This window comes from Solanum verrucosum, unplaced genomic scaffold (genome assembly GCF_900185275.1).
Source record: "Solanum verrucosum unplaced genomic scaffold, falcon-dt-bn FXZP01000262.1, whole genome shotgun sequence".
NCBI lineage: Eukaryota > Viridiplantae > Streptophyta > Magnoliopsida > Solanales > Solanaceae > Solanum > Solanum verrucosum.
The window spans coordinates 2,380,551-2,402,315 of record NW_026020366.1 but is presented as its reverse complement, the minus strand read 5'-3'; the positions used below and the strand labels follow the sequence as shown (position 1 = coordinate 2,402,315).

Here is a 21,765-nt window from a genome sequence, read left to right as displayed (position 1 = left end):
TTACAACAATTTGCGTGAAATACACTCGAACTAATCTACTATTTATGCACATCCAAAGTTGAAGGCTATAGATGCGAATTGAAAAACTCAGTTTTTCAGAGTGTACCAATCTTTTGTATCCCCCTCCCCTCCCCCAAACTCTTTCTCCATAAAAAGGCCCACAAGAAGCATGAAGAACTAAGCCACTAATGTTGTGGCGAATATTAAACCTCATAACGTCAATGAAGCAAGGATTGTGTATGTTTTAACTGAGCCAAGTTAAAAGGCACATTAATGTATTTGTAACACCCCAAAATTTCTAAGCTAACAACCGAATCATTTTGTAATACCTCGTAACTCTACTCCTAAAATTTATATGTGTTTTAAGATCCTTTCCCAAGTGTATCAAGGGTATCGAAAGTGAGCTAAGGTCATAAGGAACCTCAAACACCAAACCAAGTTCAAAGTATTCCTATCAATTAAGTTCTCGCATGAGTTTATATAAAGGTCAAATTCAAACCATCATATCTCTCAACTTATAATGAATTAAAAGGCCCATTACCTATCAAATAAAAAAATATGAGTCTTCTTTCCAACTCCTCCAAGTTTGTCTTATTTTGAGTACGGAGTAAAAAGTTATGGTCATTTTACTGAAACATGTCTAGGCTGATAAATTCGGCGAGGACACCTGCTCATTTGGCGACTCGCCGAATTAGCTCATCAAAATGTCCTAAAAATCCTAAGTCTCTATACAATTTGGCGATCTAAAGCCCAATTTGGTAAACCACTGAATATTTCGGTGACGGGACCTCTAGATTACTAATTTGGCCGATAGAATTCATTAAAAGGTCATTTTCTTTGATCTTTATGGTATTCTTACGTTTCTAGAAGGGTATTCTTGACCTTTTATGATAAGAATCTGGTTACCAGAGTAAATAAGAAAATAAGGCGGAAGTAAAATTATAAAGATTAAAGACAGAAATTGAAAGATATGTGAAATTCAGGAATAAAATTCCCAATTTTAAGATAAAGTGCTAAGAACCCTAATTGATCTTAGTATTCAAAATTAGCAAATTAAGACTAATTATGATATTAATAGAGTCAATTCAAGAACTTAGATCAAAAGTGATCTAGACCCTTATTACGAAGAAATTAGAGACAACAATTAGTATAAGACTAATCACCTTCTTTGATTTACGAATGGAAATCAAAGATATCAAATTAAGAATTAATCTTACCTCTTAAAGAATCGTTCTTATGAGGTTGTAAGATAAATCCATAGTCACGACACATAAAGGTGTAAAGAAGAGAAACCTCTCAAATAATATTAATCATGTATGTCTCTAAATAATAAAATCAACCCCTATATATAAGGAAAACCTATCCCAAATAGAATAGGATTTAAATCCTACTTTTATAGAAACTTTAAACTAGGAAAATTTTAAACTAGGTAACTTTTAAACTAGAAAACTTTAAACTAGGAAAACAGGAAAACATGAAAACTTTAAACTAGGAAACTTTTTAAACTAGGAAACTTTAAACTAGGAAACTTTTAAAATAGGAACTTTTTACTTTGAGCGTTCAGCTTTTTGGACTCTTTTATTGGGGTTCGTGTGACCCAATCTTTTTTCTTTTGGGTTTGAATTTGGACACCTCTTTCGTGATAAACATATTCTTGATTTTGTATTGAAGCCCGTCAACTTTAATACCAGTAGGCTGTCATGGATGCTATCATTCCCCTCTTCTTCAAAACAATTCATCCTCGAATTTAAATCTCTCAAAATCAAGAAGACATGCATTAGCAAACAACATCCATTACTCGAAAGCAACAATGGTAGGAACAAAACAAGATAGTGACCATGTGTCCACTTAACCTAATTAATCTTGGCACGTATAAATACACCCTTATAAAGCATGTGAACATCATCATCCCAATAGAAAATTCTCCTACTTATATAAACACAACGAACTCCTTGTCTAGATGCCATTGCGAATAATACATGCAACTTCAATTTAGTTCCATCAATAAAGTACTCCAACGGGCATGACAAAGAGGATACAAGATCCTTAAAACATATATCAAATTTGACATTTTTATGATATATCCAAGCATCCTCAATCATACCACTTACCAATTCTTCTATGTACGAACTATTCACATAAGCATTAAAGTGCTCATAGTCATGTAACTCCTCCTCGTTAGTATAAAACACCTTATTAATCTCACACTCATCAGGACTTGAAGAATTATGTCTCATCCCATAGAAAATATCATATGCCAACAAATTATCACACAAAATTCGATTCAACACTAGAACAATAGAAGAATCAACTAACTCATTCACAATCTTCCTCACACAAACATCACGCCTCTTTTCAACAAGTGGAAATTCACAATCAACTATGTCATGCTCAACTTTAAAAGAGCTCAAATTACTCTTATTGAACTCGTCGATTGAAGTTAGTGACTTATTATACATCAAAATATCATCATCCTCAAAATCAATGAAGTCACCAACATAAGAATTAAAAGTGTAGTTCATTACCTCCAAGAAGACTTTAGGTGTTTTAGGAATACCAAGAATGTGAATAAACCAATTATACATACCATACTTGGTCTTATGTAGCAAAGGAATAACATCCCCTCGTTTTTGCTTTCTCATTGGTTTTAGATCCACAATTGCCTTGTTGAACTTCTTGATATGAGCCTTATGATCCAAAATAATTATGTTTACCTTTATTGTTCTCATCAACATTCACTTTCTCAATAGGATTTGTAGTATCAGCCACTTTAGGATTAAGTTCATCCAATGACTTTAGTTTTTAAATGCATATTTTTCCATGAGTATCTACAAGAGAGTCAAAGCAACTAAGAGAAGAAGTAGGAATGCTAGAGTTAGAATAAGAAATAACCTCACCCAAACTCTCTTGTTTTTCTCTCTCTACCTCACTATCATCCTTTTCTTTTTTGCTCTCATGGTCATTTCGCTTTTCTTTTCTCTCATTCTCACTTTTTTTCTCACTTGAAATTTCATTCTCTTCACACAACACAACCTCTCATTTTTCCTCTTTTGGAATGTCAGAATAAACTCCCTTTCTCATCTCACTCTTTTCTCTCTCAAATTTCTTCATTGCTTCTTTCACACGTTTATGATCTTCATGAACTTGGGCTGGAGTTAAAGGTGCAAGTGTATATTTTATTTTGTTTAGCTCAAGATAAACTCTATTCCTTCTCCTATCATGAATTGCACTCCTATTAAATTGTCATGGCTGCAAGCTTGATGTGATAATCTTGCATTGGAATGACATCACAAAGAACCTTATCGAAATATCTCCCAATAGAGAAAGAAACCATGCATTTCTTAGTAACCATAAGCTCACCAAAATCGGTCAACCATTGTCGCTTACAAGGAGTAGTGTGTTTAATGCATGTAAGTTTCAACTTCTCCACAACGCATGAACTTACCACATTAGTACCACTTTCACTATCTATAATCATAGAGCAAATATAACCATTTATCTCACACCTTGTATGAAAAATAGTTTATCTCCTTAAATTAGCGACGGTGACATTCTTCTCCTTCAATCGTTTGGTCAACACATCAACACAATTAATGTCTTTTTTAGTTCTAGCTTCAATTTCCTTACCTGTTTTAAACATCTCAAAAAAATATCAACGAAACAACTCTCTCTCAATTTGACTTTTTCTCTCTCTCTATTGATCTCACTCTCTCTTTTGCCTTTTCCCACTCAAATTACTACATTTGGATGTATCCTTCAAGATTTATATATAAACCCTATTAGTAACAACCTTTTAGAAGTAAGATGTAGAAAGAAAGGAATTTATCAATACCCAGATAAATTGGGATTGATGAGACAAGAAAAAAGACCACTTTGTGAAACAAAAAAAAAATTCAAAGTCTCCCTCTTCTTGATTTTCTTTCTTGATGTAGAAAATCAAGAAACACAATAATTCCGAAGTTTGTGAATAAAACTTAATTTGCACGAACTAGAAATTTTTCTATTTTTTAATATAATTTTTGTTATTTTTTTTTTAAAAAAAACTTTTAAACTACTACTATAAAGACAATTTTTTTTAAACTCCCAAGATTATCAAGAACGGAATCTTGATAGAATCACTCTGATACCACTTGATAAAAATTGGGTTACCAGAATAAAGAAGAAAATAATGCGGAAACGAAATTATATAGATGAAAGACAGAAATTGAAAGATATGTGAAATTCAAGATTAAAATTTCCAATTTCATGATAAAGTGCTAAGAATCCTAATTGATCTTAGTAATTAAAATTAACAGATTAAGACTAATTATGATACTAATAGAGTCAATTCAAGAACTTAGATCAAAAGTGATCTAGACCCCTATTACGAAGAAATTAGAGACAACAATTAATATAAGACTAATCATCTTCTTTAATTTACGAATAGAAACCAAAGATATCAAATTAAGAATTAATCTTACCTCTTTAAGAATCGTTCTTCTAAGGTTGTAAGATAAATCCATAGTCACCACACACAAATGTGTAAAGAATAGAAACCTCTCAAATAATATTAATCATGTCAGTATCTAAATAATAAAATCAACCCCTATATATGGGGAAAATCTATCCCAAATAGAATAGGATTTAAATCCTACTTTTATAGAAACTTTAAACTAGGTAAATTTTAAACTACGTAACTTTTAAACTAGGAAACTTTTAAAATAGGAACTTTTGACTTTGAGCGTTCAGCTTTGAACTCTTTTATTGGGCTTCGTGTGACCCAATCTTCTTTCTTTTGGGCTTGAATTTGGACACCTCTTTTGTGCTAAACATATTCTTGATTTTGTATTAATGCCCGTCAACTTTAGTACAAGTAGGCTGACATGGATGCTATCATTTTGCCCTCAAATAACTTCCCTAAGTCCATCTTATAACATAATATCATCATTATAAGTATAGAAACTGTCCAATTCCAAAATTCTCCTTCTTCAAAAGAAAAAAAAAACTCCAAGAAAAGGATTTCTACAATTTCTCAAGATCTAAAAGTTCCCAGTTCAATATTCTATTCAAGATACCTAAGGTTTTCAATCCAAGACTCTTCTTCACACTCCATCTTCCAAGATTTTCTTCAAGTTTCTCCAAGAATATTGTTCCTCCATATATGTAAGGCTATTCTTAGTGATGGACTGAGTTCGTCATGCCCTACATCTAAATTCAGTTAGTAAGAGTTAAATCTCATGTTCTACTCAAAGTTTCATGGTTTCCCTGAAATCGAATTGTGTTCTTATTCCGAGTTTGATCTCCTAATTATGAGACTTTGATATTTTATATATTGATATCCTTGAGATGTTATTCATACGTATATTTCACATGAACCCTAGTTGATGAGATTTTTATTGAAAGTCTTTATGCCTTTATTTTCATGCATCGATTTTGAAATTTTAAAGTGAGTTCAAGAGTATTTTAAAATACCTTTTGAGAAGAGTTTAAGGGAACACAAATAGTTCCAAAAATACTATTTTCACATTGAGAAAAGAACTCCTATCTTTAAGAAGAACATAAATAGTTCTCAAAAATATTTCAGCCAGATAAAGAGAAGTTCAGTTACCCCATAAAGAAAGTATTATTTTTCACATTAAAAAGAGAGTACTATTTTCAGAAAAGTATAAAGAGTTTTCAAAGTATTTTAGAAAGATTGAGTATAGTTCAATTACCTCTTAAAGAGGCCTTTTGAGTAATTATCTCAACCTAGTGATTATTTTACATAAACATAGAGTTATATATTTTGGGATTAATATTGAGCACCGATTTGGGAGAGAGTTCATATAACTCACAATCTCTACAAATTACGTAACTAGCATCGATAGGATCGTACCGCAAGATGGGAGACTCCTCACTTGCCTCAAGAAGGATATTTCGTGGATCCATCAATTCAGTTGTGTTCTATACTACGGTAAGATATAAGATGGATCTGCAGATGTGGATAAGACATTGTATTATCACGAGGCTTATAGTGACTGATTGTCGGTTAGAGAAATTCCTCAGTAAAGTATGTATATGTGTGTATATATATATACACACAGTTATTTTAGTTCAATATTTACTGTTATTGCATCCTTTCAGTAAGAGCATTAAATGATTTACATCATGATTTATATTATTCTTCAGTTGAGCTACTTTCAGCCATTCAGTTAAGTTATTTGTTTTATTTAGTCTTATTACATACTCATACATTCAATGTACTGATGTCATTCAACATGCATCTTTTCATGATGCAAATTCAAGTACTTAAGATCATCAACATGCGTTTTGTTGAGATCACATCATCCGCTCATTAGCTTTTGATGAGACATTCTTGCTTTCGGAGGTGTAACACCTCAGAATTCAGAAAAGGAAAGAAGGCCAAAAGATTGATTATCGGTTCAACTCCACGAGACTAGTCTATAGTTTATAAAATGTTCTATGAGACGTAGACCAATCTCGTAGGAAGTGGGAAAATATATTTTTTTGAAATCCGTCCTATTAACTTATTCTCTGATTGACCATGATGGTTCATCGAATGGACTACAGACCATAGGAAGGTCCCATAGAAGGGTCCCAGACTTAGTGAAATTTTGAGTTGAAAGTTGAGGTCTATGGATGGTGTATATAGACCGTAAGAGGTTCGACAGTCCATAGAAATGTGTCATAGGATTTAATGTCAATTTTAGGCCCTAGTCATTCAACCTACGATTGACCAGTATGGTCCGTAGGTTGCAACCGTAGGGTCTGCCGATAGTTGTATTTAAAGGGTATTTGGGTCTTTTCCTATGCACCTAATACCTATACTACATCATTTTGCCTATAAATAAGACCTATAACTTATTTTACTCCTAAAATCTACCCATTATCCTTCATTCCCCCCAAATCCCCAAATTTCCTCTCAAAGGTTATCTCTCCAAGGCCCTCAAGGATTTTAGGGTTCTTCAAGTTAAAGTCTCCTTTCCTCATCAATATCTTTGATTTGATTAATGCCCCAACTTTATTTAGACTTAACCGAGCTCAAAAGTGTGCAATTTTATTTAAAACAACTTTCTGGTCCCATTCCTAGTGAGTTGGGAAATTTGAAAAAACTCACTTATTTGGATTTATCTGATAATCAGCTTAGTGGTCCAATTCACATTTCCTTTGGTAATTTGAGAAATATGCGGTCACTATATCTCGGTACCAACAAACTTTTTGGTTCCATTCCAAAAGAAGTTGCATATATGGATAACTTGGTTGTCTTATCAATAAGTTACAATGAATTTTCAGGCCATTTGCCAGAGCGGCTTTGCAAAGGTGGGAAACTTGAGAACTTCACGGTAGCTAGTAACAAGCTCACAGGGCCAATACCAAGCAGCTTAAGCAAATGCTCGAGTTTCAAATGGGTTCACTTTAATAATAACAGTTTCATTGGAAATTTATCTGAAGCTTTTGGCATACATCCAGAGCTTTTGTTCATTGATTTGAGTGACAATGATTTTCATGGTGAACTTAGCAACAACTGGAATGCAAAGATTTGATTGATCTGCGGGTAGCCAGAAATAACATTGGTGGTAAGCTACCCGCAGATCAATCAAATCTTTTACGTAATGAAGTAAGGGGATTGACTGGGATTAAGGACATCCTGCAGCTTACCACCAGAAATTGGAAACTGGTTTGCAGGATGTCGTATTGTCATACACTGAGTTGGAAAGTCCAATCCCTAATAATAAAGCTTTTATGAATGCTTCATTAGAAATTAATAAAGGTCTTTGCGGCAATGTAACAGGACTCCCGCCCTGTGAAAAAGCATCTTCTAAAGAATTTAATCAAGATTAGTATTGGGAAAGTTTCTTTGTATTCATCTTCATAAGGATGATAAGGATTGATGGTCGTGGTAATGCCGACTGCTGGGACAGTGGCTGGTGTGATAACCGTACGGGAAGATGATTCTCCAGTCATTGCTTATGAATTGAGAAATGATTACTGCTCTGATACCATGAAGAATTTAATCAAGATCAGTATTGGGAAATTTTCTCTGTATTGATATGTACAAGACTGCCCATATTTATACAAGAAAATGTAATATCTAAAAGCAATAAAAGAATATATAAAATCCTATACATTTTGTCTAAATTCTATTGGCTATGTAAATAACTGTCTAACAGATTTTATTATCTTCTATGTTATGTGTGTGTCATTCACGTGCTTCATAGAAGGATTAAGAATTGGTTCACTACAGCTGTAACCTTGGGCTGATCTTGGATAACATGGATGGTCCAGATGCTTTCTCTTTCCTTTATTGTTATCTACAACTGGATTTGTGCCACGTCTCTTTGTATTCTCTAAACATAAAAAAGACTTAGACTTAGGTACCCTTGAAGATAACTTCGTCTTCTTCATTGTGTTGTCTGCCATTGTCAACTAGCTTAGACGCGAGTTATTATTATGAAATCTTTCTATCTCAACATCCCCCCTCAAGATGGAGGGGAGAGGAATGATACCCAGCTTGCGAAAATAGTGATAATGAGAAGTCCCCGACAACTATTTGGTGTAGATGTCGGCTAACTGATCATAGGATGGAACAAAAGAAAGAGATATGAGGCCGACGAGGTATTGTTGCCTAACAAAATGGCAATCTAGCTCAACGTGCTTCGTCCTTTCATGAAACATGGGATTGCGAGCAATGTGGATTGCCGCTTGACTATCCGAGTGAACAGGAATGGGTAACTCAGGTGAAATAGACAAATCAGAGAGTAGACGAGTCAACCAAGTTAGTTCTGCAACCAAGCAACACATCGAGCGGTATTCAGCCTCGGCCGAAGAAAGTGAAATGGAAGATTATTTCTTGGATTTCCATGAAATAGGGGATCCTCCTAGGCTGATAAAGAACCCACTGACAGATCTGCGAGAATCTCGACATGTAGCCCAATCGGCATCACAAAACGCCATTAGAGAGAAAGAAGGAGAAGCAGTCAAAAAAATCCCTTGGTTTGGAGTCCCTTTCAGGTAATTTAGAACTCTTAATGCTGTAGTAAAATGAGAGGTACAAGGCTTTTGCAAATATTGACTGAGAGTCAAAATGGCAAAACAGAGATCCGGCCTTGTGTGAGTTAAGTAGTTAAGTTTACCAACAATATGTCGATATAGGGTAGGATCTGACATATAATCGTCTGAATCTGCAGATAACTTTGTGTGAAGGATCCATGGGGGAAGAAACAGAGGGCAAATGACTTACATCAAATTCTTGAAGCAAATCCAAAGTATATTTGTATTGAGTGATGATAATGCCCTGTTGTTCCCTTAATATTTCCATACCAAGAAAGTAATGCAAAGCCCCAAGATCCTTAATTTAACTCTGTGTGAAGATAATCCTTAAGAGCTTGTATTTCTTTGTGATTATCTCCCGTAATAAGAATGTCATCAACATAAACGACGACAATAGAAACTAAATCACCGGTATTTTTGAAGAATAAGGAGTAGTCATTGAGTGAAACAGTGAACCCCTTGAAGCTAAAAACACCAACAAGTTTGGCATACCACTGTTTGGATGCCTACTTGAGACCATAAAGGGATTTGCGAAGTTTGCACACCAAATTAGGATTAGAGATAGGCAAACCTGCTGGAAATTTCATATAGACCTCTTCTTGTAGATCGTCGTGCAAGAAAGCATTATTGACGTCAAATTGTGACACTGCCCAGTTCTTTTTTACAGCAATAGATAATAAACATCTGATCGTAGTCATTTTAACCACCGGAGAAAATGTTTCATTAAAATCAATGCCCTCCTTTTGGATGTCTCATCGGCTAACCAATGTAGCTTTCAACCTTTCTAATGATCCATCAGCATGTTGTTTGATCTTATAAACCCATTTGCAAGGTAGAGTCTTTCTACCATGAGGAAGGGAAACTACATCCCAAGTGTGATTTGATTGTAAAGCTGCAATTTCAGCATCCATGGCCTGTTTCTATCCAAGGTGAATAGAAGCCTGATAATAGTTGGTTGGTTCTGTGATCTGAGAAATAGAATGAAGAAGAAACTGATTAGAAGGGGAAAGATCAGTAGAAGAAAGAATATGAGTCTGAATAGGAGCAGAGAAACAAGAGGTAGTGACATCACTAAGAAAGATAGTATTGCAGAAATAATCTTTAAGGTGGGCTGGGAGGATGCCTTTGGTGGTTCAGGTAGATCTCCTAGGACTAGGATTGATGAGAGTGTTTAGAGGTTGTGATGATGAAGTAGAGGCAAGGTCAGCAATGGGAACAGGAAAATTAGTTGGTAAAGATGTAGAAACCGGTGGATCCAATGAACAATCATCAGAAGAAGAAGCTAAGTGTGGAATAGGAAAAGTATAAGGAGAAATAGGAGCAACACTTGTAACAAAAGGAAATATTTCCTCATGAAACTGGACATCTCTAGAAACAAACACTTTTCAACTATCCAAAGAGAGCAATTTGTATCCCTTTTGATTACGAGGATATCCTAAAAATACACAAGCTTGAGCCCTAGGGTCAAATTTCCCCCTCTCATGAGCTAGTGTGCTAGCATAGCACAAACAACCAAAACATCTTAAATTCTGAAAAGAAGGTGATGTGCAAAAAATGACAGCATAAGGAGTATTCCCATGAAGGACTCGAGAAGGCAGCCTATTAATCAAATATGTGGCTGTGAGAATACACTCACCCCAATAGGATATAGGCACCTGTGATTGAAATAAAAGAGCCCTTGCAATTTCAATGAGGTGTCTATGCTTTCTATCAACTATGCCATTTTGTGTAGGAGTAGCAACACAAGTAGTTTGATGAATAATCCCTTGGGAACAAAAAAAATGTGTGCCTGCTGCACTTAGTCCCAATTCCAAGGCATTATCTGATCTTATCTTTTTCACTTTTCTATTAAATTGTCTTTCAACCATTTGTAAGAAAGATTGTAAGACGGAAAATGTATTGCTCTTGGTAGTTAACAAATAAGTCCAAGTTGCCCTACTATAGTCATCAACTATTGTAAGAAAGTACCTATAATTATTATGAGTGGGTACTCTATAAGGACCCCATGTGTCAATATGAATGAGATCAAAGATGTATTTTATTGATATCTGACTGAGAGAAAAAACCAGCCTAGATTGTTTGGCTTTAGGACAAACATCACAAAAACAATCAGAAACAGATAAAGAGGAATTTGAGAGAAAACTGACATTCTTCATTGACGATAAAGGCAAATGCCCCAGTCTAATGTGCCACAATTTTATATTAGAAGTTGCACTTGTACAAACAGGAATAGAACTAGAATTAGGAGGAATTGAAACAGGAACTAAAACTGAATCACTCAAATTAACACTTGATAAATTAGGAACATATTGTCTAAAATTAAGACTAGACTCTATAGGACTTGGCTGGAACAGATAGAGTCCATCATTTGCATCACCAAAAACTTGAGGCCTCTTCATGGAAAGGCCCTGCATCATGCAATGAAGAGAAGTGAAAAATAGGACAGATTGAAATTGAGTGCAAAACTTGTGGACTGACATGAGATTGAATCTGAAACTAGGAACATAAAGAACATTCTGCAAAGCAAGATCAGAAAATATAGAGACAGTTCATGTATGAGTAACAATGATGGTTTGACAATTAGGAAGATTAATAGTAAGAGGTACTTTAAGGGGTGATAATGACATAAAATAATCAGGATTAAAGCACATATGATCAGAGGCACCTGAATCTATGATCCAGGTGTGAGGATTGAGAACTGAAAAACATGAGCCAATATATTTTAGAATAGTACCAGCCACTGCATTTGCATTTATCTCAAATCCTCTATTGGTGTGAGCTATTTCTTCCACCTTCATTTGATTGAACATTTGTTTAAACTAGTTGTATTGGTCCTTGTTGTATGGTTGAGTAGTGAATGCAGAATTTGCATAGTTATTGTTCCTTCCATGATCTGCATATGAAGGGTTCCTTCCATGATCTACATAGTGAGTATTTCTCCCATGATCTGCAAAGTGAGTGTTCTTTCCCTGATCTGCAAAGTGATTGTTCCTTTCCTCGATATCTCCCATGGTCATTGCTCCATTTCCTCTGATTTGTCCATGAAAACTTTTGTCATTTGTGAACTGAAAATCATCCGGAAAGCCAATCAACCTGAAACAATTATCTTCCACATGCCCAGTTTTCCCACAATAAGTGCAAGATACATTAAGGTTATACTGTGCTCCCTTGCCTTTGAACTTCAGATTTGGCCTTTGAAACTTTTGTGGATGCTGAAGGTGATTAATTCTGGGATGTGGATTCCCAGTTCCTTGTGAAGTAACAGCAAGTTTCTGCGACTGCTTTCCTCCTCTAGAGTGATTCATATTTCCCACCATGAAAGAAGAGGAATCAGAAGAGATGAGAGGACTCATGTATGTCTCTCTTTGATTTTCATCCTATAAAATTAAAGAGTATGCATGATTAATGTCAGGTAAAGGGTTAAGCATCAAAATGTTTCCCCGAGCTTGGGCATAAGTGTCATTAAAACCCATGAGAAATTGGATCAGTCTTTCATCTTGCAGGGACTTTTCCAACCTCTGTTTTCCATGACAGACACAGACACAATTACACTTGAAATTAGAGTTAAGAGAATCCAACTCATCCCATAATCTCTTCAGCTTTGTGAAGTAACCTGCAATGTTATTAGTCCCTTGTATCAACCTACTAAGGTCCTTTTGTAGATGAAAAAGCTTTGCACCATTTGATTGGCCAAACCTATGTTCTAGACTCAGCCATAATTCTCTAGTTGTGCTTGAGAAGATAACATTGTCTACAATGTTTTTTGATAGGGAGTTAAAGAGCCAAGAGGTAACCATATCATTACATATGCTCCAAAGATGAAGATCTGGAGAGACAGCTAAAGGAGAAGGTTGAGAACCATTGATAAAACCTTGCATGTTCTTCGCAGACAAAGCAATGAGTACAGATCTCCTCCAACGTTGATAACCTTTCCCATCAAAAATATTGTTGATCAGTACCATTCCAGGTGCATCAGAAGCATGAAGATGATAAGGATGATAAGGATTGATGGTCGTGGTAACGCCGACTGCTGGGACAGTGGCTGGTGTGATAACCGTACGGGAAGATGATTCTCCAGTCATTGCTTATGAATTGAGAAATGATTACTGCTCTGATACCATGAAGAATTTAATCAAGATCAGTATTGGGAAATTTTCTCTGTATTGATATGTACAAGACTGCCCATATTTATACAAGAAAATGTAATATCTAAAAGCAATAAAAGAATATATAAAATCCTATACATTTTGTCTAAATTCTATTGGCTATGTAAATAACTGTCTAACAGATTTTATTATCTTCTATGTTATGTGTGTGTCATTCACGTGCTTCATAGAAGGATTAAGAATTGGTTCACTACAGCTGTAACCTTGGGCTGATCTTGGATAACATGGATGGTCCAGATGCTTTCTCTTTCCTTTATTGTTATCTACAGATGGATTTGTGCCACGTCTCTTTGTATTCTCTAAAGACAAGAAAGACTTAGACTTAGGTACCCTTGAAGATAACTTCGTGTTCTTCGTTGTGTTGTCTGCCATTGTCAACGAGCTTAGACACGAGTTATTATTATGAAAACTTTCTATCTCAACATCTTCTGTGGCGAAGAAACACTCAATGGCGAAAGGTCGTAAGCTCATCCTAATCATTGTACTTCCTGTTATTGGAGCACTAGTACTGCTCTGTGTTTTCATTGATGTTCTCTTTATGTGTAATAAAAAGAGAGTTGGAGATGTTGAAAGACGGGATGGTGATGGCCGGCTTTCGATATCTATGTTAGATGGAAAGGCATTGTATAGGGATATCTTAAACGCAACAGAGGAGTTTGATTGCATCGGGCATGGAGGGCATGGAAGCGTTTACAAGGTAGACCTTCCATCATTAGGGAATATAGTTGTGAAGAGACTTCATTCTTCATTTGAGAATACACCTCCCAAAAGCTTCTTAAATGAAGTAAGGGCATTGACTGGGGATTAAGCACCGAAACATTGTGAACCTCTACGGCTATTGTTCGAATGCACAACACTCGTTCTTGGTTTATGATGTGGAGAGGGGGTGTTTGTCTATTATTTTGAGCAATGAAGTTGAGTCCAAGAAATTGGATTGGCTGAAAAGGGTGAATATCATCAAGGGTGTTGCTTTTGCTTTATCTTACATGCACTACGATTGTTCACCACCACCGATTGTTCATCGAGACATATCAAGCAGTAATGTTTATCTTGATTCCGAATATGAAGCTTGTGTTGCAGACTTTGGCATAGCGAAGCTTCTCAAGCCAGACTCATCCAATTGCACTGCGTTTGCAGGCACATATGGCTATGTTGCACCTGGTAAGGTCCAACTTAACTTTTTTTATCCTTTTCTCAAATTTCATGAGCTAAAGCCAAACACTCTATACTGTTTAAATCTCATTTGCACGTTTAAATTGTTAATACTCTTTTGGAAATTGTGTTGTTTCAGAGCTTGCATATACAATGAAGGTTACGGAAATGTGTGATGTTTATAGCTTTGGAGTATTAGCATTGAAGATAATCAAAGGAAAGCATCTCGGGGATTACATTACTGTGGTAGCAAATTCATCGACTATAGATCATGTGCAACTTAGTGATTTGCTAGAGGAACGTCTTCCATAGCTTGAAGATGAAGTACAAGATTTTTTGGCTTTTATCATCAAACTAGCAAGCTCTTGTTTGCTTGAAGTTCCAAAATCAAGGCCAAAAATGCACCTCATACCTCATAGGTTATCATCAATGGATGCACGTCCGCGTACTCATGTAAAGCGAGCTTTGTAATCCCTGATATATATGTAAGGTGTCTTTGTATGAAAATGAATAACCTTTGACACCAAATGGTTGTGAAGGTAAATAGAGTAACAAACCAGATAGGGCACACACAGAGAGAGGATGAACTTCCATAGAGGCATAGTGGAGTCTCATTGCTATATCAGTTGGGTATAGGAAAAGGGAGAGCAAGCTCGTAATTAAGTAGACCCAAGTCAATCGTTTCAATAAATTTCATTTGAACACTCAAATTACAACTTATTTTAATTGTACATTTAAACACATGATATAATATTCTTATTAAACATTTTTGTTTGGAAAACCTTTTGGGTGTGTATTCAAGTGTCAATTACATAGATAAGTAAACCACTTGAAATGCATCACATTAGCCTCAATAAACCGTAAAACCTCAAACATGTTCCAATTGAGGCCCATATGTATAATTAAATAGATGACACATTTTATATATGATTAACTTAACTAAGTACCTAAATGACGCACAAAAGCACACGCAAAAAAAAATTGAATTGGAGGTGTCTAATAGGAACACTATATCATGTGTTCAAACTTCAGACGCTCAACTGTTCAAGTTTCTGAATGAAATTTATTGATAAATTTAAGGGGTTGTCGGCGTTTTAAGCCAAATGAAAATGTGTCGTCAAAAGTTGCCGACATACATAGACTTCAGAAGAAGCAAAATGTGTCATATCATAGCAATATACATAGGAAGTATAATTGCTAGTTCAGGCGACATCCCAAAATTGTATAATTGACACATTTCATCTTTGCTACAATATAACAATAAGTCTAACTAAATATAAGACTGGTTTGATAACTTTTATGTACTCTACTGTTTTACTACCTAAATATATAATGCTGTCTATTTGGCATGTTCGTCATAGGAAATGATGGAAATGCGAAGCAGCCGTAGAAGTTGATGAAGCTACACTGAAGCTCTTTCAGGTCCAGTTATCAGGCCAGCAACTTGCATGGCCTATTTTACTTGTGACATTTACGTCTGATAGCCTGAAGAAAGGGGTGAAAAGTTAACCACAATAAGGAAAATAAAGAAGGCTAGTGTTAGTGTTCTGTGTTCAACAGTGTTGTTGAGTATCCATGTTCTCCACATAATAACTCATATGTTACATAGGTTTCTCTTAGTAAAGCCTTTGGTACTACTATTCACGGAAGCCAGTATACAATTTCAAAGAAAAATTGTAGTTTCTTGAGTTAGAAAGAAAAATACTTACTAAAGCCATCGTTTTTGTGCAACCGCATCCTTCGACGTAGCAATAGGAGGTCGTCTCCTCCGAGATTCTGCACTAATAGATGATGCCTGCTTTGGTTTCAATCTGGAAACTGAATCCTGTGTGTGATTCAATGATTTCTCCTTCAAGGGGCATACTGGCCGTGACTTTGGATGTCTATCTGTTGGTTTCACTAATAAAGGTATGTTTTCGACCTGCTCCTGTTTCTGGTTTTCCCATAAAGTATTCTCACCATGACAAATGCTGATATATTCACTAGCAAAAAGAGGTTGAGCTATTTTCCCAGGGGAACTATCTGAATCTGAAGATGAAGGGCTAGTAGTACTGTCCATATCATAAAGGATGTTGTCTGTCAATGGAGGAAGCTTCACCCCCTTTGAGCTTTTTGAAGAGAATGATGGTCGTCTAAGTCTTGTTAGATTCATAACCTGTTAAAAAGTCAAATAAACCAAAAATGATTCACACTTCGTGCCGACCTAATAAATCAAATTACCAGTCGAATAAGCCAAAATAAATTTTAGTTTGGAGCATTAAGTTAAAGCATTCTGTTTTCAATTCAAATATGCTCAAGCAAATATATTGTCAAGATTAGACCGTAATTCAGTTTACAAGACCATTTTTTTCTGACATCACAGCATTAATCAGTAGGCATCATGATGGGTACATTTACAATAAGTAGTGTAAATCAAAAATTTGTAAAACAACTAGACAACATTTTGCTGCAAAAAATTATTTCACATATGCAGACAGAGACTGCTAGCATTTATTAAGAGGCATCATTACCTTCTGCTCTAAGATTAAAACATCTTTCTTGAGTTTTGTAATAATCATATTCTTTCTGCGGATGATATCTTCGAGCTCCCCAGTCCTCTGTTAGATCAAACCAATGGGACAATTATAAGTAACTGTAAGAGTGGTATTCACCACATTGTTTTGTAGAAGAGCAGCACACATTTCTTCTTCAATATTGTATAACGAAAAATACATGTTACGGTACCTTTGCACCAAAAGCTTCTGATGATTGAAGAAAAGTGGATAACTCCCTGATGGTGACATCTTTTTCTTCACATTCCTTCTGGAGATTATAAAAATCTTGTTCAATTGCTGAAGTGTTCAGCTGAAAGGAATAACATATGTTGCAAATTAGACCATAATGGTCAGGAACTATTTTCTTGTCTCTCTAAATTAGTTCAATGTAAACTTATTTAGGTAAAGCATAAAAGCAAAGAACATAATCATCATATGTGGATTCTGGAGAGTAAAATATGCCAAGACCTTGCTCTTGATTGTTCACGCTCACTGAACGAATTAGCTCCTTGGTAATCACTTAATCTATAGATAGAAATCCCTATGATGGGAAACTAGGGAATTCAACATGTCTATACCCTTGTTTCTCAACAAAGAACGTGCAACTTCTATTGTCTCATCAGTAAAGATTTAAAAGACAGAGTTAACACGGTATCTAAATGGTGGTTACCATCAGTAATTATCTATTTGACTTCTACAAGCCGAAGTAGGTAGAAGAGAAAAACAAACTAATGGATAATTTTAACAACAGACTGCAAAATTGTCCACTGCATCATCTAAACTGCAAGCAGCCTACACTGAAGTTTATCTTCCCTAAGAAATTCTGATTGCATGTTACCAAAATTCCAGGATATCCAATCTCAAAAGGCCCATATTCATCCATTTGAAAACATTGTTCTTTCTCTCGGAAAAATCCATAAGATGAGAAAATAGAAATTCTGAGGTGAGATACACTATTGGAAAACAAAAGATTCACATGTAAACAAAGCTCAATGCTAGTTCATCGCATAATCGAAAAATCTAATAGATACTGTAATTACCTGAATATCTACAGAGGAAGTCACACTAGCAGCCCAATCCGACAAATCAGACATACGCCGTTCCTCTGGTTCAACCTGATTTGCTGCTGGAGGCATTTCAAATTTAAGCATCTCTTCTCCCTTGATCATATTCCTCTAGTTAAGAGGAAAGAAATGGTAAGCACTGGTTTCAAGTCCAAAAAAGAGTACAAAAATAAACTACGCCTCAATTCCATACTAGTTGGTGCAACTATTTAACTCCTCTACATCCATTCCATTCTATTTGGGCCTATTCATTCTACTATCCTTCTATATGATTTACTGCTGGAGGCATTTCATAACTAATCACCTCCTCTTCCTTGATCAGAATTGACTCGCAGCGAAATAGAACAAAAGCCTAATTGAGCCTGTCAGGATTGTTTACCTCGTAAAAGTTGTTGGACTGATTCAAGTGTTGCTCACAAAGAAAATAGTCATATGTATCTGCTGCAGTTTCTGGCTGATCCTTGAAATAGTTAACCTGTTCACATAATGTGTCCAGCTTCTGTTGCATGCCTAAGAGCACTTGATCCTGGACAAAATAAAAGAAATAATTCAAATAGCTGAATAGACAACTAAACTCATGCAAACACAGTTTCTATCCCAATTTAAATGACACTTACCATTTAGAAACGTCATCACTATGGAACGCTTTATATTAATAATGTAGTATATGTTTTAAACCATCAGTGCAGAGAATTTAAAACTCTTTCATTAACAATAATATTTTATACACATTCACGACTTTGAAGAATACGAATACATTTAATTACTCAACTATTAAATCTGACTAAATGTTTTCTCTATCAAACAGAACTTTCAACCACTAACCTCCTACAATATTGATATAAGATACATTAGTGAACCAACATCTCATCATCTAATTTGGAAAAAAGGCAGTACTTGACTTCAGTAAATAACTTTTTAACTTTTGGATAACAATATTTTGGCGGAATAGCCTGGGATACCCTTATACTTGGCTCAGATTGTCAACCAGACCTTCTACTCACGACTTCACCAACTAAACACTTAAACCCAATGAAACTCAACCTTATCATTTGCTCAGAAAAAAATTAAATGGGAAAAACAGTGAATTTATTTTGCATTGGCTTAGAGTATCCCATAGGTAACCTCGTAAGTAGAAGGGTACAATTAACAATTCGAGCCAAGTATAACTGCTTCCTAGAGAAATTTGTGAATTTATTTTGCATAAACCAAAGAATTAAAAGATGAAAAGAACCAAATCCTAATGCAAGAGGACATATAACAATAACAACAACATACTCAATTTAATCTCACAAGTGTGGTCAGGGTAGAATACACGCAAGTTTCGCATAGATCCTCAACTCAAAAGGAAAGAGGAAATAGAAGAAAAATGAAAAACAGGATTTTCTGTAGTAGAAATGATTAACTAAATCCCCAAATCCAATTAAATTACCAGTCAAAAAATGCAAAAAAATCCTTAAAAGATCAAATTATTAATGAAAACGAGAAGTAGTAACAGCAGCATTAAACAGTTTAACAATAAATAAAACCAGTACTTCACGCAATAATGTAAGTACGCAAAACCTCATTACCAAAAATAAAAACAACTAACCCTAAGTTCAACGGATTTCTTCAGCCGACAAATCTGCTTATTCTTCTTTGAATTCGCAGCAGCAACGGCAACAACAGCAACTACAAGAATCCGATGAATGGGGCTAAAGAGTTCCCAAGCCACAGCTTCTTTAGGGTTTAAACCACCACCAATCTTCCTAGCAGAACTTGCTTCCTCTGCACCGATAAGCCTTCCTTGAAGAGACACCCATGCAAGTTGTCTTTTAGCTTTTATAGGTTGGCTCGGCTGAGAATAGCAGCTGGAAAGCCGCCGAGGAGAAGGCGAAACTGATGAAGTGAAAGGTGATAATGACACTAAATTCGGTGGCGGCTGAGTGAAAAAGGCTGAGCCGGGTATAAAAGCTTCATCTTCTTCGGCTGATTCCATGGAGGCGAAGATACAGGGGAGAAGAGAAAGAGAAGGGGCGTGATTGAAGCTTTGTGTATTTTTTTAAATGAATAATTTATTTTTTTGTGTGTGTGTTTTGAATTTTATATTTGGGAGGGAATAATAGGAAAATGTGTAATTATTTTTTGGATTTAGGTAGCCGTTGAGGGATTTTGAATTTTTAAAAATGTTTGGCATTTTGCTAAAATTCTTTTGTGGCTTTTATCAATTGATTTTATAAAGAATTACCTACTCATTTTAAAGAATTAATCGTAAAGACTTTATATTTTAAATGGGAAAGGTAACTCGAAAATTAGAATTAGTACTTTTTGAATATAAAGCTTGAATAGCCTAATTTATTTATTTATTTGGCAAAAAACACCTTATATAGTGGTCAATTTTTATCTTATATATATATGTAAAAGAAGATCTTTAGTTGGTCTACGTGGCACATCTTAAAAAGGGGAATATATTTATCTTTTACAACAAATTTTGGCCATATTTTCTCCTTAAAATAGATGAAATTTTGATAATATCATTTGGCGATTTGATAACGTAAGCTTCTCTTTAGATTAAACATCGAATATTATCCCCAAATTTAGGGGTCTATAAAAATTGAACCGATCAATAAATCGAATTAAAAAAATGATATTGATTTATTGTTGTTGGGTTAACGAAATTTCAATGGTTTTATAAAAAATAATCTGATTTATTGGTTCGACTTTAATTTTTTAATATTAGATTATTGGGTAAATCGATAACCCGCTAAGACTGTAATAATTTACTATTTTGTCCCTACATAAATATTAAATATTAATATAAGTACTTTATTGATTACTATCTTTGCCCGTTAGCTATGTTAGTTAGTATTGTTTCTATTAAGAGCATTATGTAAAGTTATATTATTGTTCTGCTGCGCCAAATTATTGGAAAAGGCACATATTTAATTTATGAGTATTTTCTTATTGGTTAAATTGAAAATCGTACCATTAAGGACTAAAAATTGATTTAGAAAATAACTTATTAATTTGGTTATTGGTTTAGCATATTTAAAATCAAAATCTCAGATATGATATCCTCCTATGGTTATTGGTTTAGTATATTTTCTTGCTCACCACTCTCCTATGTATATGATATCCTAAATACATATGAATCATAGCAGATAAAAACAAATACATGTATTTAGTGTGTATCTAGCGTGGTTTGCATGTATTTATGATACATAACTATCTCGCTTGCCTCCCTTTCCTTCTCGCTCGCCTCTCTCCATATACATCTAGGTGTACAATCTTTCTCAACATATGATAAGAAACTCTTAATTAATGGTAAGATACATAATTACTTAAAGTATAAGTAAAATCAATATATATGTTATATATATATATATATATATATATATATATATAAGCTAGTATATGCATAAATTTACTCTCAATCACCCTACACTTTAATTTACGACTTTGACTGCATATTTTCCCGTGCCTACTATATACTCTATGTTGCATTACCTAACTTTTAGTTGTCAAACTTTATCATGATCGTAAATCAATATTTTGTTTTAAAAAATATATAATGTAATTAATGTCTGATATAACAAATTGAATATATATGGGATAATTTATGTATTTATAGTGAGTGCATATTTAATTTTTTTATTACTTATATTCTAAATAATTAAATCTTGCATCACTATTTATTACATTAACGACATGTGGATAACCAGCGAACAAACGACCCTTTACTGCATAAACTTAAAAAAAATTATTTCACTGTTTTATGATGCAGGAACAATACCAACAAGGATTATAATAGAACGATAAGAACTCCTCATTCATAAGTAG

At 34.7% G+C, this 21,765-nt stretch overlaps 1 protein-coding gene and 1 pseudogene across 1 annotated transcript; one reads left to right on the top strand and one right to left on the bottom strand.

Moving 5' to 3' along the window:
- The first annotated feature begins 7,722 nt into the window (after nucleotides 1–7,722).
- LOC125837923 (MDIS1-interacting receptor like kinase 2-like) lies at nucleotides 7,723–14,819 on the top strand (annotated as a pseudogene).
- Nucleotides 14,820–16,056: 1,237 nt separating this feature from the next.
- Nucleotides 16,057–19,972, bottom strand: LOC125837919 (uncharacterized). The gene is made up of 6 exons (XM_049516999.1): nucleotides 19,538–19,972; nucleotides 18,326–18,472; nucleotides 17,923–18,057; nucleotides 17,073–17,192; nucleotides 16,859–16,945; nucleotides 16,057–16,503 (listed from the first exon to the last, which is right to left on the bottom strand). The coding sequence occupies exons 1-6, from the start codon at nucleotides 19,922–19,924 to the stop codon at nucleotides 16,057–16,059; spliced, it is 1,323 nt and encodes a 440-aa protein (XP_049372956.1). The 5' UTR covers nucleotides 19,925–19,972.
- Nucleotides 19,973–21,765: the final 1,793 nt, after the last annotated feature.

Coding starts and splice junctions, on each gene's coding strand:
- LOC125837919 (XM_049516999.1), bottom strand. CDS start 19,924: ATGGAATCAGCCGAAGAAGATGAAGCTTTTATACCCGGCTCAGCCTTT. Junction 17,193..17,922: donor CTTCCTCTGTAGATATTCAG/GTAATTACAGTA, acceptor TATTCCTTTCAG/CTGAACACTTCAGCAATTGA. Junction 16,946..17,072: donor CAGAAGCTTTTGGTGCAAAG/GTACCGTAACAT, acceptor TTGATCTAACAG/AGGACTGGGGAGCTCGAAGA.